Genomic DNA, 20,648 nt, shown 5'->3' on the forward strand with positions numbered 1-20,648 from the left:
TTTTAAATATTATTTATGAAAGGGATAAGCAATATAATATACTTAGTAACTTGTTTTATAATAAAATAATAAATTTATCTATATAAAAAAAATAATAATAATAATAAATCAGTCTTTTTACTTCAACTAGTAGCATAACTGTATAAAAATTTATTGTAAAATAAAATAATATTATAAATTATTTCTAAACGAAATTAATTTAAACATCAAGTATGCATAATTAAATTGTACATATATTTTATTGCATATTTTTATGATGATAAATTATCAATTTTCTCTTAAGTGATGAAAAATCCAAGCTGCCGTTTTTTTAAATACATAATTACATTTTCACAGAAAATAAATAAAGAAAAATTATCGAAATAGATTAACATTGTTAAAACTTTGAAAGCTAAGCCACGCTTTTTTTTATAACCACACGTAGTTCATTGAGATAAAAAAAAACCAGAATATATACATATTTACTCATTTTCAAAAGAAAAAGTACGAAAATGTAATTCAATTTATTTTAATTCTCGTGACGATGAGTTTTCAACAACTTTAAGCTTTCTACACTTAGTGAAATATAAGCTGTTCGTTGATTGTGCATCAGACGGACAGGTGACGCCTCTGTATACAACTTAAAATTCAGCGCAATAATCTTTCATGGTATTTATTTTTTTTACCATTATTGATAAAATTAAATTTTTTTTTCTTTATGTTAACACTTATACTATATTCTAATCATGAATTTATACTCATAATTTTTATGTTTAGTATTTTTAACGCATAATATTTAACTGAATAAAAAAATATTTAAATAATTACTATAATTATATTATAAATATATTTTGATTTTTATCTAATATATTCATATACTATAAACCAATTTAAACAAAAACATATAATATATAACTGCATATCATATAATAAAATTGAAATGGTAACTATAGAATCAGATAATCTGTTTGTGTTTCCAATGTTTCTTTTTATTTAATATTTTCTTGACTCTATATTAAAACGTATACTAATTATAAACAAAATAAAATGGGTGTTTTTTTAGGGAGAAGGGGAGAGCTAGAGTTTATTTTAAATCAGTTGTCATTATTAAGATAAACTGCAGTAAATCCACAAAATTCTACTCTACATATAATGATTATGAAGTAATAAATTTATTTCATATTATCTTTTTAATTAATTTTGTTTACCCCTGCTTCATTATGTGCATTAAAAGAATATTATGTTTTTGTATCTAATCAGTTGTATATCAAAATGGAATAAACTTAATTTACTTCAATCTTTTATAGTGCGTATAACACAATTTACTGAGATTGTCATTTGTGTTCTCATCAAATTTTAGAGGTCAAGAAAATATTGAAGTTAAGCCTGTAAATCCCATTTTCTAAATAACTGTTTAGATTGAATTGGATGAAAATACGAATAGTAATCCGGATAAATCAAAAAAAGATTTGTGGATGATAATCAAATGAAAAAAATAAAATATAATAAACTTTGTAATATTTTCATACTAAAATAGTTTATAAATGCTGTCATATAATAATTGTTCATATTTTTTTTATATAAACCATCAGCAAATATTATAATATGCTAGTCGCTAGCGTATTTGTGGGTGAGTAACTAATGTTTGACTTTCACATAATTTTAAATAATTTTCCCCACTGGAATTACTGTACTGTTCAATATAATATAATATGTTTTAGTAAAAATATTATTTGTGTTTATATATGTATGCACGAGAATACTACCAATCGGCAAAGCTGAGCTCAAATTAACTAAAAAGTTACTTTTAATGTAACTTTTACTTAATTAGTTTGTTTTAATTTATGATAAATTTCTTATTTAACGTGTTAAAAACCAAAAGTAACTATTTATTTTCAAACTAGTATTTTTTTTATTTTTATGTAAAACTACCGAGTGTCGGGTGGGTATTAATGAGTAATTAATTTTTTGTATCTTTTTATATCTTGTGATAATAGATATAATTTTTATCAATCCTTATATTTCTTGTGATGGGTGCTATAATTCTATAAATTGCAGCTAATTAGGTGTACTTAAGTTCATACCTTATCATTAATTTTATATAATACTCGTACTCTATATTTTATATTGTATATTAATTATTCAATTAAAATGTTTAAAATAGTACATGAATTAAATTTCATAAATATAAGTGTATTATATACTGATATAAAAAGTTTTATACCTAATACTTCTGTGTTACAAAGTCGATTTAAACGAGAAAAAACTTTTAGATATAGCTAATTAGTGGTGTTGTCGAGTTATAAAAAAAAATTAATTTGTCAAATTTATTACTGTTTAAAGAAATTTTATTTTTATATTATAAATACATAATATATAATAGAAGTATTGAATTAGCATTAGCTTATCTATACTATACTTCATTTTAATTGGTTCAAACCATAGGCGTGTCTACTGCCTGAGTACCCCCTGACATGCAATTGGGGCCCTAAAATTTAAGTCTTATAGCATACTAATGGTTTTGTATTTTAACTAATGTTACTAAGATAAAAATGTTATTTTATTTAAAATATGTGGTAAAAAAAAAAAAAATGTTTCAAGATAAAAAAAAAATAACACAACGTAAAATATTTTAAATCTGCGTGGTAAAACTTAATGTGATTACAACAGTTATGAGATGTTATTGACTATAAAAGTAAAAATAATAAATATATATTGCAATTATCTTAAAAATAAACTTTAAATCTAACTATTTAATAAAATATTTTATAACTTGGTACCTACCAGTAATACTTATTAATAAGTTATACAAATACTATTTGGTTATTAATGAGTTTAATTCTTAAAGTAATAGGTGCATGTTATACACAATTTATCATTTTTATATTAGAATATTAAATAAAAAAATGTAAATAATGTTTATTCGTGCATTATCATTTATTAAAATTTGTACATGCCTTGTTAAGAGAGGGCCTAAATTAAAAAAAGGGCCCGAAAAAATTGTAGGCACCCTCCGAAATTCAGGTATGCGCACGCTTATGGTTTAAACAAGTTCTATTCATCCCGAAACAACCTGTAGTATCAAATCGACTTTTGTCAACTTAAATTATGATGTATCATGTACAAATATTGAAGTACATAAATACAAAGTAGATATTGTCGTTGTCACCTATCTCTATATTGAATTTTAGCTGATGATATTAGAGAGATCAAATAACTGACAAATATAAACTATACATTACACTAAATATTATATAATTTTATATAATTTTATTTAAATTTCGTGTATATTGAACCACTTGTATTTAATAACAATATTTTATTTAAGGACTTATTAGATCATAATGTACATAGAAGTTTTCACAGTGTATTTAAACTTACTATGTTACATTGTAGATGGTATCGCATTTATACTAATCTACAATAATAGATGATAAGAAAATTAATTGATATTATTATATTGATTTTTTACCTGAGCCACTTTTTCTCCCATGTTTGGTGTATGTAGAGCCCCTTGGAAAAATTTTGCTGACCCATTGTCTTGAATGGAATACTGGAACACAATATTGAACAGCGGAAGTAGCATTACGTTATTAAATCATTGTTGCTATGTGTCTAAATACTGACGATTATAGTTTAATATAACAATATAATATGTGGTATTCGGTATAGGTAGGCATTTGAAAATGATTTATAAGGGTATCTCGTCTGTGCGAAAAATGACAAGCAATAATCACTATTACAATACTCACAACGTGCACTACAGATTAAACATTGAAAAAAAAGAATCTAACACGTTAATCGCATAATAATACCATATTTTTTACGGTACAGTTATTAACTAATTCTGCATCTACTAACCTAACTCATTAATGTGTTCACGTTTAGGTATCAACTTATAAATATTATATAGTCATTGGTCTTATTTTCAATTATTTAATGTAATAACTAACACTATACTATAATACATATAATATTAATTTATGTGAAAGGTATCATTTGCAACTATAAAGTTTATTTATTTTTAACTCGGAGCATAAAAAATCGAATAATATAGCTCTTTAATAACCGAATTAATAGCGGAAAATAAATATCCAACCAATATGAATATTCATCAATTATCGTTATAGTATTAAAAATAATTGTAAAGTAGTAAGTGCGAAAATTAAATGTATAAAATATATTATTTTTTTTTATTAATTTTGCAACGAAAAAAGTATCTACAAGTGTGAACAAAACGTTTCAAATCAAACTAGAATGGAATGGAATGGAAAAAAAAAACGTAGATAGACCACGGTAATTAAGTTTAAAATGAAAATCGTACGATTGTTGTTTCGACTCGAGAACTAAATTGATGGTGAATATAAATCAAGCGAAACGTTATACAGATTGTATATAGTACAAACATAGTATAAATGTAAAAATAAAGGCCGAGTGCATACAAAAATAAATTTAGTCCATGTGTACAGGATTATTCACTAAACATTCTCACCATCATTTTTTTTTTTTTTGTTTAATAATAAATGTATTTAAATTCTATTTTTTTAAATTTTCTTTAATATACTCAACGACAATGTTTTCAATAATTTAGATTCTCATACCATTTTAAGAGAGTGTTGGGGCGATATAAGCTTCTTAATTTCAAATGAAAACCGACCTTTTTCATTTAGAAATTATTAAGCAATTTTTTTTTTTTTTTAATTGGTATATTTATACGACAATTCAAAAGAATATTTTAAATATTGAAATGTATACAAGACTATAGTTCTTCAAAATTATTTTAACATAATATAAAATAGCACTTATGTAATATTGAATCTACTATTTTACATTTATAAATCACAAAAAAAAAAAATATTAATTTATATTAGTAACTAATATTGTAAAAAAGCATCATAGCTCTATAGGTATACTCCTAATATTTTACAACAGGTTTGTAAGATTGACTAATGGTATTATAATTAATACATTTCAATATAACACGGCGATAAAGTATTTATGTTATCCTCATAAATCACTCAAACCGCGTGTCTAAATTAGTGCATATGTCGATAATCATGCAATACTTGTATTTATAATAACAATAATAATTTAAAAACCGCATCGAAAATGAAACCTAAATACTGTTATTTTATAATATACTGCAGATACGATTTTTATTCATTTTAAAAGTTATTGTGGAACATTGTAGAAAACAATTTAAAATTAATATTTAAGCTTGTATTGAGTCTGTAACAGATTAGAAAAAAGATGAAGAATATAATAATTTAAACTCATAGGATAAATAAGCCTATAAAGGCCATATAGAAAATTACACTGTGACTGTGAGTTTTAATTTTTGATGGTTGCAAAGCCCAGGAAGGCACTCTGATGATTTTTTTTCTAAATGTTGTTAAAAAAATTAAACATGTAATAATTGCGTGTTAATATAATAATATTATATTATAGTTGTACCTATAATATATATATAAAAAAAAACAGTAAATTGTTGTTATAATTTTTTGAGAAAAGAATTTATATTATTGATTTATATAACATTATGTTTTTAAATTTAATATATAATATATATGTTTAACAAACTTCTTGCATCATTTTTATGATTCGCAAGCGGCTTTTGAAGTGAAATATTTGTGCAATTATTATATGTTGTATGGCCTTTTAAACATTTTATCTAGAACGAAAAGGTGCCTATCCGCCCATGATTATAATAACGAGTGACGTTATTCCATGGTAATTGTACACAAAGAATGCTCAGAGAAACTTTATTATAGCAGACGTTTTTTGGTACTAAATTGTTGTCGGTTTCCTGAATTTTAGAATTCTGCTGAAACACACGCGTTTGTTTGTTGTGGCTGAAACGACTCTTCTTAAAAAGTAGATAACAGTTTGTTGGGCATTTTTCTCTTTCTTGAACAGAAATTTTCTCTCAAAAATATTTATATGCTTTAATTTAAAATTTTCAGTTTATTTTTGACTTCAATCTCAATGAGATTTGAAGTTATAGATTTTTGGACCACGAAACGCCATAATTTGGAGAATCACGTAATGATTTATTATAAATTATAATACAACTAAAATAACAGTATAAAACTATAGCGTTTATACTCTAAACATATTTGCTTCCATTTTTTTTTTTTATATATATATAATAAAATTATTAAAATTTTGATTTTTCAGAATTTAAAAAAAATGTTTGTATCCTAATCAAAATTTAAAATAAAAATGTATTTTATTTTGTTCACTTAAAATAATAGATCTCTAATAATAGCATAAAATAGGTTTATAAATTATATTATAATTAATATATTAACATTTTATATTTTATACACATTAAGTAAAATTAAATATTATTAGTATTAGATTAAATATTTATTATGTTTCACTGTTTTTTAATACCATTATTAAATACTATTATTCTTAGTATCTGTGTTTAATAACTTTCTTGAATTTCGATATAAACTCATCAACATTTTTTTTAAAAATCATGTGCTTCAGGACTTACAGTAAATCAGACTTGTTATCATTTAAAAAAAAAAAGCTTACATCACCATAAGACACAGCTTAAATTATGTGAAAAAAACTAAATTTGAAAATATGGTCCTAAAGCATATTTGAAAATTTGAAAAATAAGAATTTAAATATACAAGTTTATTATTTAAGAGAAAATTTGGATAAACATGGTTAGTAAATCGCTTTGTACATAATACGAATTACTCAGGTAATATTAATTTCAAATAGTAATTGTATTTTTATAGTAATCACTTTTGTATACTAATTTCATTATTTTTATTTTTATTTTTTTTTTTAGTGAAAATTTCCATCATGAAACAATATATTAATATATCGGGTGAAACTTATTTTATGACCCACCAAGCGAGAAGAAGGAGAAATACCTCCTTCTATACCCACCAGTAACGTCATTCGATATTATCGTTTTAGTGTCACGCCGGATACCAACGTCATATATATATATATTTCTCAAATCTGCTGAACACTAATTTATTAGATATATAATAATAATAGCATATATTTAGTACATATTATATCATTCCTACGGAGAAAATAATATATACGACGAATATAACGTCTAAAATTAAACATAATAACTTAATGGAACGAGAAGAAGTAGAAGAAAAATGGCGATACCACAATCTATATATTACATGAAAAATAATACCAGAACACAAATTGTGATTGAAAGGCGCATCGTTATTTATGTGTGTATGTATGTATGTAGATGTATTTTGGCTGAGGTCCAAATAACAGAGGAACGCGTTCATTAGGCTGGTCATGAATCGTTAACAATGTCGGAGAAAAAAAAAGCAGAAGTGCGATTTTTTAATGACGACATTTATTCATTTTGAGAAAAGGATGCCGACCCTTCTTACGTCGTCCCCACCTCCCAGCCAACGTGGCTCGGACATGAATATAGATATTTCTTTTCGTATAAACCTTACGCACTTCTTTACTTGCGTTTTTTCTCTATGTTTTCTCACTTCTCATTATAACATTATTATGTTTACCCTACCAAAAACGACCATTACATTTCAATCCAACAAACTTCTGTTATATATAATATTATGATTATCCAACTACGTCCAGCTGTTGATATAATATATTATTATTTACTCTTAAAATGTTTCGCACGCCAAACCAATGCGAAGTGATAAAACTGTCAACCCGACAAAAACTATACGTTTATAAATGTAGTGTATTGTATATTTATACCTATACATTATTATGCGATTTATTATATTGTACTTAATATTATTGTATAAACTTTTGAGAATAATATTATATATATACCTACTCATACCATTACATAAGCGCATAAAATAAAAATCTCGATTGCTATCATATGAATTAAAATCAGATACCAACAAAATTTTAACGGATTTCTAAATCTAACAATACATTTTCTACTGTCTATGATGTCTGAAAAATAAATTTTAAACGGAAAACAAAACACACTGTAACCTTAATTTTAAGAAAAGATAACTTAACTTAATATTTTTTAAGATTTTCAATATTAGTTTCAAGTTTGTAGATTTTCAATATGTGGCGTAACCAAAGATTTGATGAATGTTAAAAGGAAAATACAATTCTTTTTACGAAAATGAGTCATCTGATACTATAAAAAATTACTATTGTTATTTAAATTTTTAAGTAAGCATTTAAATTGTTAAAGCTATGCCAATCTCCCCCATGATATAATCTATGAAAAAAAATTTACTAGGAAGTGTTAAGTATACGTTTTTTATTATACTAACAAACAGGAAGATACAAAATTTATGGTTTTTTCAAATGTTTTTTTTTTTTTTAAATAACATTACTTAAAGGTCAGTGTTTTTCAGTTAACTTCTAAATATGAGAGTTAGCTTTTTCAAACTTTACTTAATTTTTCTTGTTCTAGCTAGTATTGTTATTATAATCAATCAGAATAACAAAACTTAAATACTCAAAATACAAAAATGAAAGCAGATTTATTAGATTATGAAATTGTGGCAATTGTGTATAGTTAAAATTATAAATTCTAGTAACTGTGTCACAATGAGTGGCCATAACTTGTAGTGTGGATAAATGCAGTGTAATATATAGGTATAATATAATAACCAATTGAGTTTTTAACGTTGTTCGCAAAATAACGCATTAATTTTCCTAAAAAAATTAACCTGGGTTAGGTAGGATGTATATATTGTAAATACTTGGTGATTTAAGAATACATGTAGAATTTAAATATAGATAACGTAATTTATACTTTTCCTATTATTCGAGTTATAAAGTATACTTCCTTCTATGTCAACCACATTATTGCGAATAAGAATTTTTTTTTTATAATATATTATCTTTAAAATGTACTCTTAGTGGACTACGTTTGCTGAATAAATTCTAACAGTCATCATTTATGATGACACCTACATACAAAACAGATCCATACCTTCACTATTTTATGTTATATCATACGCCCACTCCGAGTAAGATCTTGTTGGTTAGACGATTTAAAACATATTTATCAAAAATAAAAATTCGCCCAGCTTCTATGCGAATTCTATAGACTCGATGTTCGTAAATCGTGTGAAAAACAAAATGTGTATTGCGTAAAAATGGTATTGATAATAAATTATGTTATTGTTTGGTTCATAGAATGATAATAATAATAATAATAATAATAATAAAGGAGTAAAGTATAAGCCGTCTTATTTATTATTATTAAATTGAAAGTAGGTAGATAAATGTATTTGGGAAATTAAAGTGACAAAACCGCGGTGGTAGCGTTTACACTCGCGTTGATTGATTCGATCGTTTCAGCGGTTGCTGTTGAATATATTATTATTTTAAACCCTTAAAAATAATAACAATAGCTTGTAATCGTATTATTTTCACGTACTTTGTATTTCAAGCTATCCGTGGCCAGGTTTCCCAACGACGTAGAATGGTCCCATAGCGTTGACGTGTTGTACTTCTGCAAGTCGGTTTCAGATGACGTGTTTGGAAAACTTTTACCAGTGAAATGGCTCCTGTAGGCTACAAAATTCCATTAATTAATATACGCCAACGTTCATAGTAAAGACCGGAGATGGGAAAATACAAACAACGTTTGTTACGAACAAAAGTTGTTTGCGTTTTGTGTTTACGTTAAATGCGTTTAATTGCTAACTATAAATGGTAAGATTTTAAACTGCCATTAAATATTACACAACAAACATTTGATATATTAAAAAAAGCCATATACAGATAAGTCAAAATTAAGTATACATCTTTTATAGTGGATTGTCACTTTATTACACTGAGTTGTGCAATTTGTTCTAGTGTGCGAGAAAAAAAATTTAAATAATTCGTTAAAATACAACTTTGAAGTTCTAAAACTTGAATTTCTATTCAATTTATGTTAATTGTAATTTAATTGACGTAATAAAGTCGATATTCGTTCCGAACATGCTAATGTGTTTAATATTTATTAAAAATAAAATTGTACTATAGTTATAATGTTGATAATATTATCCATCTAGTAAATTATGAATAAATTGATAAAGTTATCAAAATATTGAATTACTCTTTATTATTATATAATTACATTTTATTTGATACAGAGTGTTGTATGTAACATTGCATTCTGAATAAATATATCATAGGTGCAGTGTGCTATAGTATAGTATTATATTATGAGTTTATGAAAATTTACATTTAAAACTTTTGAAATATTATCATATCTACATTTAAACTTTACCAGGGTATCATATATATTTAGTTTCCTCTTTCTTTTATCCACATGAAATTTATAAAATTTTCGTTAAACAGAATCAATTCTGTGTTGTTTGCTTGAATATTAAAGTAAATTGATATACTATTAACTTAAACGATAAAAATATTATCTTGGGTATCTCATAAGGTTTTATTGGTGCTTAAATTTTAAAATTAGTTAAGCTTATAACTATGTAAAATATTACGATTTAAAGTCAAAATACTAATATGACCATTTGAGATGCATTAGATATTATTCTTAACTTTAAGTTTGATAATAGATCATTTCACTCTTATATTAAAGCTATAACAACACAAAATCGATTCTGTTAAACTCAAATGTACTATATTCAGTGTGGGTTGAAGATAAAACACCAACAGTACTTCTACGTGTTCTTAACACTTTCTAATTTTCCATACACAACTATTAAGCTCATTAAAGACATTTTAGGAAGGTAATTTACGTATAATGCAATGCTCTACAGTAAACATAATAAAATTTTAATTTATAAATATGTACTATTCAAACTAACATTAAATAAATATATGAATAAGTTCAAATCATCACTTCATGCATAGTTAATCAATTGTTTATATTATGCTAACAAATAAATCAATAAATTATTGGAAATAATAAATCAAATAATATTGAAAACGTATAGCTAATAAATAAATCAATGTATTAGTATTTTTGATTTTCTTCTTGTTTATCCAATTATTCCATATTATTTATAAATAATTTTAATTTATGTATTACAATTTACAAATTATCTATAGTATTATTCTATACAATACAAGTATTTAGGCTACACATTGTTTTATAATCATTATTGAGGTATAATAGTTTAATACTAATGGCTATAAAATAATAATAATAATAATAAAACAAAAACTACACACTTAATACATGTCAATATTTCATATATTTCTTACATACAATGGATAAACTTTTTGAATAATAACTTAAAAAATGCTTCTACTCATTCTTTTAAAATATTTAAGTAGTTCATTTAAATTTAATGTTAATATTGCATATGGCTTATAATTATTATAATTTAGTATTAACCATTAAATATATCCATTTCATTAGTTTCTCACTTAATATTTATGTAGTATAGATTAACTTAATACATAATTATTGTCAACAGAATAATGTAATATAAATTGTTTAGAACCATTCAACTATTTTATTAAAAAAAAATTTCGTATTTAACACACAGTTAATAAAATATTTGAATTGTTAAAACATTAATAAAGTTTTTGGCAATTATATAACTAATATATTAAACGATTAATCATTTTCCTGATATATTGTAATTTTATTTTGTATTAAACATAATTAAATTTAGGAAGAATAACTGCTTTATAATAACATGCCGTACAAATTATTGTTACAAAGTTGAAAACTTTTAAAAATTAAAACTGTAATGAAACAAAATAACAATAGTAATGGAAATTTACATTTTTTTTTTTTTGTTTATCACCTTCAATATTATTTTTTACGTTGTCATACATTTCATAATGGTATTAATCGGAAAAATCACTCAACGCATTTCTCAAATGTTAAAGAAAAATGCCAAGTTACATTTTTCTTTATGATAGGTACATAATATAAGATTTATAAGCACGTGAAAGATATAATCTACTTATATGTGGTCTTATAGAATATGTATAATTTATAACATCGTTCTTTTAAACATTTTAAGCATATTTTAATATGATATAAATTCACTTTACTTTAATTTGCGAGTGATAAATTTAAGCGACCTCGTTTATAAAATAAAATTACTCTAAATTATATTATTTTCGAGTATGGTTAGTTGTCCAAAATAAATTAATTTTAAATCAAACAAATGTAAATTCAAACTAAAAAAGTTGGCATTTAAAATAGTATATATATATATTACATATTATTATTCTCTAGTTTATATAATGTGTTATCAGCTATAATATTACGAATTTTACTTCTCAATGACAATTATTAAATATTATTTAATCATTGTTTCAATGAAATTTCCATACCAAAATCTAAAGAAAAAAATGGGAACGACAATAGTATACATTTTTAAATACTTGAAATAAAAAATAAAATGTTATGAACCATAATCACCACGAATTACTATTATTAAACTAATGATAATAATTTAAAACATATCTTGAGTTATTTGAAAAATTAAAATATTTTCATCTAAAAGTTTATAACTAATAAAATTCCATACAGTAAAATTTAAACGTGTTATTTGAAACTAGTAAATGTTATCAAAAAAAAATATATTTGATATTAAACTTTTTTTTCACTAAATATTATTAATGTGAAAGCCAGATATTTATATATTGTTATTATTATCTACTGAAGTTCCACTCTAATAAAGCAATAAATAACCTTTTTTCAACATATTTATTATACGCGTAAAAAACAGCCAAAATTATATAAAATCAGTGATAAATGCGTAAATAAAAAATCATTAAAATAATATTATGCTAGTATTTATTTTATTATTATTATTTTTTTTTAACAAGTTCGACTATAATAAAATAACAAAAATAATAAACTATTGTATGCTAAAACTAAACAAGTTTACTACACTTCTAGTTCAACAATCCGCTAAATTATAATATATTATTAATGTAGTTAATAGTATTTATTTTTTATTATTTTTTATTTAATTGTGGGTTTTTATTTGTTTTTTTTTTTATTATTATTATCGTTGTTTTATACCTTCGGTAATGATATCGATAGTGTGTGGTCGTTTCTGTCTTTGGAATTGGTCCTTCTCAACGCGCGACGCCACTATAGCAGCAAACCATGCGAAAGATGAACACAAACGATAGTTAAACGCAATAGACACACAATATAGAAAATACATAGAAACAAAAAAGTCAAAAAAAAAAAAAAAAAAATAATAAAAATCAACACGCCGAAACAAAAAATATTACAGTTTTCGAATATGAGCTGGTGATGTATATTATTATGACGTACTTACATACAGAATCGGTGTTGGATCGTGCGGGTGGGCTGCCGAACGATGAATTTCGGTCTGGAGATTTATTGGGTGTCCGCGGCGGCGAAGGGTTAGGTTCGGGTGTCCTGTGGGGTTGACTGATCTAAAATGAATGCACATACACACGCATATCCATAAACACACGCACACACACACAACCACACACACACACATCGTATATTTTGAAAAGTTATATAAATTGCAGTGCGTACATATTATTACTATAAATATAATGTAGATATTGTGATATTATTTTTATTTAAAATAACCGACGTTCGACTCCTTCTTTGCAAGCCAAATTTCAGCACTTATTTTTGCAAAATATATGTGGTGCACATATCGTTTTATAATGCACACATATCACAGGATATCCCACGGTATGAAGACTTTTTTTTTTTTGTAGGTCGGGCTCGGGTGAGATAATGACCTTTACATATCACGCGATATTATTCCGGTCTTCACTCCCCTCCCCCTGCGCTCACGCACGATACTGCACGACCCGTAAAGCCATCGTGGACCACGGAACAGTATATGTGCGTAAGGTACTTTATTATAATATCGTTATGTGCAACATGATATATTTAAGCGTTTGAAAAGTTTCCTTAAAATTTACATCGTTAGATTAAGTTATACAACATACATTACTCATATTTTGTTTACGCAAAATGCATTATAATATATCATATCATATAATTAAATGTATAAGTTATAGTACAACGAATTTTATCCTCATCAGTCGTACATTACGCAAGTTTATATATTTGTTCACGAAAAATAAAAAATAAAAGTATGTTTAATAATATTATGTTGTACACTAACCTGCTGCTGCATTTTTGGTAATTTTTTTTTTTTTTGTTTTTGTTGTCTATTTAAATAACCATACAATTACACAAATGCATGTATATCCGGTTTAATAACGACCGATTAATAGACAAATCAACTATAACGCACGTGGTTTTGATTTTAAAGTATTTTTCAAAATTTTACTTTTAAACTGTATGCATATTATAATAATAGTGTTTTTATTGTTTATAACATTTTGTGAATGAATTAAAAACGTCGTGGAAGGCCTGGTGTGGCGCGGTGGTTGGTTTCAGTCACTAATGTGTTCTGAGGTCAAGCATCGGCCGGCATCGCTAGCTCTCGGATGGGTGACCATCCGAGTTCTTAGTAATGAATCCATGGCGCACACACATACACATACGTATTCCAACCCTACTAAAAAACCCTTATAAACAAAAACAATTTTACACAACAATAAAAAACTTACTGTTCCTATCCACAGCCTATGGCCCTAGTTTCCGGACTTAAGATCAATAAAAAAAAAAAATGTCGTGATAAGCCTCGTTTAGTTCTTATTCTCCTCAATGATTTAACGGACATTTTGAATGTAAAACAGGGTATGTCTACACGATACACACTATTCCGAATAACGATCAACCTCTATTCCAACCATAGTCAGTCATTGCAAATGTAATAAATCGGAGATTATTTTATACAAACAGCATTTTTATTTCACCTAGACAGTTTCAGACACTAAGAATAAAAATCAATTGCATTTGACGATTATACAAGATTTTTATGTATTACAATCAAATTCAAAAACTCGTTTTTTCTAGCCCATTATTTTATCCCGAAATAGTTACACAAATGTAATTACTTTTGTTATTTTGTCCCTGTTTTTTATTTTTATTTTTATTTTTTTATTAAATCATATTCAATTTTATTATTCTCTGCAATACGATTTCTTTGTCTAATACAAATCTTGGGTACACTTTTATCTTTTCAAACTACGTCTTGAATAAATTCTATCAAGAGCCATACAGTGTTACCTGTCTGTTATCAACGTAGTCTTTAAATACTTAATCAGTGTATTTTTAACACGTAGAATGCGTGACGTTTATTTTATATAGAAATTTTTACTATTTCCTCTCTCAAATAATAATTTATTTCTATACTTAAGGCCAGGTTTGGTCTTTTAATTTTAACTTTGGTCATTTTAAAAACTTTATCTTTCATAGGTATCTCAAGACTTAAAGGTATACTTAACAATATAATTTTCATAATATTGATATTACTACTTTACATATATATTTTAACATAACTAATTTATGTTTTTGACATAATTTATTATACAATATTTTATAGCAACTACATCACTTTATTTAAAGCTGTAGATTTTCCGATAAAGGTGAAGTAAAATATATGCAATCTGCTGACATTAAATTTATATTTAAAGTGCAAAGTATCTTTTTTATGATAATATGACTAAATTTGTGTTTAAACATGAACACGTTTTTCACATAAAAATAATATATTTCTTATACATTTTCATTCGTTTGAATTATTCGCGTTTTATTTTGATACTTGACACTTAATAGTCAAGACTTGGCAATATTTTGAATCTTTTGCGTTATTTTTTTTTAAATGTAAATGTGATTATATGGCCGCAAAGCTGATTATGAGTAATGTGTCATATTGTATACCATTTTCACAACCTGTTATCATTTTTTTTTCTTTTTTTTTTGTTATTGAGTAAAAATTCATATATATATATATATATATATATATCACCTACGTGGATACGTGGATTGTATAGAAACATGTATAAGGGATTTATAGGGATTTTGCGTCTCTCTCCTCAAATCCTCCCAATCTTTATGATAGAATTGTTTTACGACTTAGTGGCCGATCAAACAATAGGAAATAATTACATAAAAAAAAAAAAAAATACAACGAAATAAAAGGCATATAATATAATAGTAGACTATAAAGAAACTCGTTCGATCCATTTATAGCTATTTGACTAGTATGACATAATAATTAAACTATTATGTATTTTATACAGTCAGATGGCACTATTCCAAATAGACTGACAATGTGAATTTTATTTTGCAAACTTTCATCAATAAGGTAACACAATTTTTACCCTATTCTTAAAATGGACTCATTAAAATTATTTAAATATAAATCAGAGAAGTAAGCACGTTTGTGAATATAAAAATATTTACAAATCGTATAAGCATTCCTGAATATTCTTAGAATCTCCAATGCATAGGCCATAGATACAATTATCTTGTTTTATGTCGTGAGGTGTGTGTGTGTGTATGCGTGTGCATACAGTCTATATATAAATGTTTTATTTTATATATGCGTTTTTTTACACTGAAAAATCATTAGCTCAATACACACACACACACACACACACACACATACATACATACATATATATATATCCCAACAATGAAGTTTATTATCTTAAAAAATATATAAAAAACAGCATAATTAATTTTTAAGCATTAATTCAATTTTTTTGTTTTTAATTCCAAATGAAATAATATTTAAACCTTACAAAGAATCATTCTGTACTTTTTCATCAATAGAAAATATTTTGTATACAATCTATCTACATTAACCTTTCATAATAATATACATAAAATAAATCGTTATTATATGTGTATACGTTGTATTTAATATATAAATTATTAATGCAGTAATTAAATAAGCATACAACATATTATACTATACATACTAAAATTATTTTTTATTTTTTTTATTTTTTTTTTTAATATTATTTAAAATCATAACTCCATACCATGCACTTGACTACTCAAGCATTTCATTAAGAACATTTTATTTAGAATTTTATCACAAAATATGAAAAAATATTACTACGATGTAGGTACATTTTACATTATTTTTTAAAATATTTGTCAATGATTTTGAGCAAATTAAAAATTTTCCAGTTATAAATGGCAATTCTATTTTATAAACTATCTTTTTTAAATTATTCATTATTTGTTTTAAAGTTTTAAACTGAACAGTATATTAAAACACAACAAAATATTTTATAGTTTATATGATAACGAATAATACATAAAATAAACTTAGAACTTTTCCATTAGATAATTACAATTCAAAATTATCATATTTTTTTTAATCTTACATTTGTTATATAGTTTGTTTTGATAAAAAAATCAATTTATTTTATTCAGTAGAAGACTTTTATTCTTACTTTTGATTTTAATAATTAGATCATTAAAAATTGAATTAATTACTATGTTTTTTAATTTATGTAAGTTAAAAATACATATATACATTATACTAAAAACAAGTCAATGTTTTTCAGAGTATAAAAGTTTATTTCTATTCTATAAGATTAAATAACTGAGAATTTAAAAAAAAAATATATATTTTCTCTGAGTATTGTATTTGTATTCATATATCTTTTATTTTTAATTGCATTTTATAATGGAATTTAACATTTTAAGAAATTTAACTCTGTATCTAATTATAAAATTGTTTCATTAACTATATGTCAAATTATAATAATTTATATAAACGTCTGAAAAATATTGTATTATATCATGATGCTTTTAGAACCTGAGCATTCATTATTAAAACCAACGGTTACCAGTCTCCACATTTTTTTTATTTTTTTTTTTTTTTGTGAATTTACATGGGTGTATTACATCTTATACATAATACTCTAAGACTAAGGTAATTCGTATTGATTAGTTTAAAATTCGTTGTACAAATAAACAAAGATATAATAACATTATAAGACAGTGTAAGACATGTCAAATACAAAAATATTATGCAAATAAACATAATATTTTATGGATAATAGTAGAAGATTGTTGCATAAAAAAAACTTAATTTGATTCCAAACGCTTAATCGTTTAAGAGATAACGTTATCATTGTATGTATTGTTATACACCGTAGACGGTATTCAATATTTGCGAATAAGATCAATATACTATTATTATGAATGTAAACGTGGATAAAAACGCACTTGGGGTTCGGGTCGGACGAATAGAGGCCGAGGGCTGGTAGTTTCGTCTTCAACACGAGCCGTCGTCGTCGATGTGATAACGCTCTCGGCCGCAGCTGTCTTCAAACTGCAAGGAAAAAAACTTTGGTCTCAAAATCGCACCAGGAAATTATAGTAATTATAACAATCGACTTGCCTCAACGAGTCCGGTGCTTTGGGGGTGGATGGAGTCTTTAGATGCGTGCTGCTGCTCTCTTCGTCGTATTCGTCGTCATGAGGAAGTGGCGTTAGACGACCCGACTGCCTCGCATTGCGACCGCGAAACGAGCTCATCCGCAATGATTGTCGAAACGACTGTCTGGCCCTGTCAACTAAAATTATAATACAAAATCAATATTCAATTTTTCACGATCCGCCACAGGCAGAGTAATCGGAACCATAATATAATAATAATTATTATTATTTTTGTATATTGTTGACAGATTATACAAAAACCAAACACTCGTTTAAAATGCGGTCATCAGCAACATATTATTTGAATGCGCTAAAACTACATACACACATAAACGTGCATAAATCATATCGTATTACAGAACGTCTAAAATAATTACATTTACTCAGTCTAGATGCTGGATCCGGTTGTTCGACTAGCGATGGGGGAGATGTAAGGTCTTCAAAGTTGATGATGTACAAACATATGTCATCCACTTCACTCTTCACGGGGGCAATAACCTCACTGCACATGAATTTCGAACCTGAAACCCAAAAAAAGAAGACATGTTTTTTACATATTCAAATTACAAAGCCACACAGTATATTATGATATCGTGTACAGGAAAAACGCATAGCAATTTTAACATTATTATATTATGTCTATACGGTGTTTTGGCTTATATAAACTTTTGGCACAACTCTAAAGGTCACGATCATAAATTTCAATACGACCTTTCCATGGTGCATCAACCTCATCCAAAGAGAACAATAAAAATAAAACCGTTTTTAATGTTAATAACTACTAATATCGTTTTATCGAATTTTGGCAAAAATACCATGACAGTCTTCAGTTCTATTTCGACGATAAATTCAGACGTTTCTAATGTTAAACATAAAGATATTGGCTCTCGTAAATTCATTACACGTAGTTAAGAATATATGCTATTCCGTTGATCTCATTGAAATCATCGTCTTTAATAATAATTGAAAAATTCAATAGTTTTCGATTTTTATTTTTTCTCTTTAAATGTTTTTATATAAATTGGACAAATAAAATATTTAAAACAACCTATCAAAAGTGGAAATTGCTTCGTGACAAAAATAAATGTATAGGCACCAAGATTTTTTTTTTAATTAAATAAAACAGAGATTTTATACTATTTGATACTGTAATAAAATAAAATTTTCATTTTAAAATAATACCAATATAATAGATGGCATATACAACATTCATTGAAATTAGAATTTTAAGAATGGACGACATGTTAAATATTATAATGATAATTAATGAAGATTTTTTTTTTTTAATTTTGATACGTATACACACATCGCTAATATTTTTCCATTAGTGTGTGCTATACATTATTTATACCTACAATATATTATCATAAAATATAAAATCATTTTTATTTAAATGATAAATATTTTATGTTTTGAAAACAATAATATGATATAACTATTTGAGTTACTACATATTTACACATTTACATGGACTAAGGGGGAGATCGGCACTTACCGCAAACCACTACTGGTTTTTACTACACGAAAATACCGATTTATATATTATTGTCATTATTATAATATGATACGTACTTGTACAATATTTTTTTTGAACAGGTAATTATTATTCTACTATCAAATACAGGCGTAATTGAACGATTATACTTAATATATTTTAATACATAATATTATAAATGGCTGTTGCGGGTGGGATATTAATGATGTTCCCTTTTATTATACAAAATAATCCGTTCACAGAAACACATGTCTACACCAAATATTTTGAAAATGTTGACATTTTTCAAGATTTATTACAAAGCAAAGCGTTTTTGAAAAAAATTATACTTTTTAGAACTTTTTCAGTTTTTAACTTTATCAAATGGCAGTGTATATTTTTAATTTACTATTTCAAATTAAAAAGTTTTTCTTACTATAAATAGTAGCCTTCGATACATAAAACTTAATTTTGAATGAATCGTTAATTAGTTATAACTTATAAGTGTAATTTTAAGTTTTGATGAGCGGGACGATGGATGAACATTTTGTGAATTACTCTTGTGCCAATCTACTTTGTTCGTCAAAACTTTGAATACTTATGACTATAATAATTTCTATTCGTTTGAAATCTGATTTAAAATAATCTAAATAATATTCCATTTTATAGTATGAAATTAAGAATATGTGCTCTAGTTCAAAAAAATAAAAGATTTATTAACCTAATGACAAGATATTTTAAAATGTAAAGCATTTTTTTTAAATATTATTTTTAATGGTATCAAAAAAAAAAATGTTTAAGTTTTTAAATATAGTTACAACTTTTTGAAATAACAATGAAAGTATTAACACTTAAACGGATCACCTTGTATATAACCTATACATTATTATAATACGTACTATACAATGGATGAGTGGTCAAAATTTAATATCGTATAATTAT

The 20,648-nt window shown here is 25.2% G+C and overlaps 1 protein-coding gene across 6 annotated transcripts in view; it reads right to left on the bottom strand.

The window, feature by feature from the left end:
- The window catches only part of LOC112602407 (potassium voltage-gated channel subfamily H member 2), a 115,657-nt gene that overhangs the window by 34,439 nt on the left and 60,570 nt on the right, over positions 1 to 20,648 (bottom strand). For 4 of the 6 annotated variants that reach the window (XM_025351849.1, XM_025352076.1, XM_025350852.1 and 1 more), the window contains 7 exons: positions 18,610 to 18,753; positions 18,195 to 18,369; positions 18,020 to 18,125; positions 13,206 to 13,326; positions 12,941 to 13,012; positions 9,368 to 9,504; positions 3,452 to 3,532 (listed from right to left, as the gene is read on the bottom strand). In XM_025351849.1, the coding sequence (XP_025207634.1) occupies positions 3,452 to 3,532; positions 9,368 to 9,504; positions 12,941 to 13,012; positions 13,206 to 13,326; positions 18,020 to 18,125; positions 18,195 to 18,369; positions 18,610 to 18,753 (836 nt within the window). The remainder of the gene's footprint in view (positions 1 to 3,451; positions 3,533 to 9,367; positions 9,505 to 12,940; positions 13,013 to 13,205; positions 13,327 to 18,019; positions 18,126 to 18,194; positions 18,370 to 18,609; positions 18,754 to 20,648) is intronic. The other 2 variants (XM_025351929.1, XM_025352000.1) reach the window with 2 other exon arrangements.

Source organism: Melanaphis sacchari, unplaced genomic scaffold (assembly GCF_002803265.2).
Source record: "Melanaphis sacchari strain LSU unplaced genomic scaffold, SCAv2.0 Contig0_pilon_pilon, whole genome shotgun sequence".
Classification (NCBI taxonomy): Eukaryota; Metazoa; Arthropoda; class Insecta; order Hemiptera; family Aphididae; genus Melanaphis; species Melanaphis sacchari.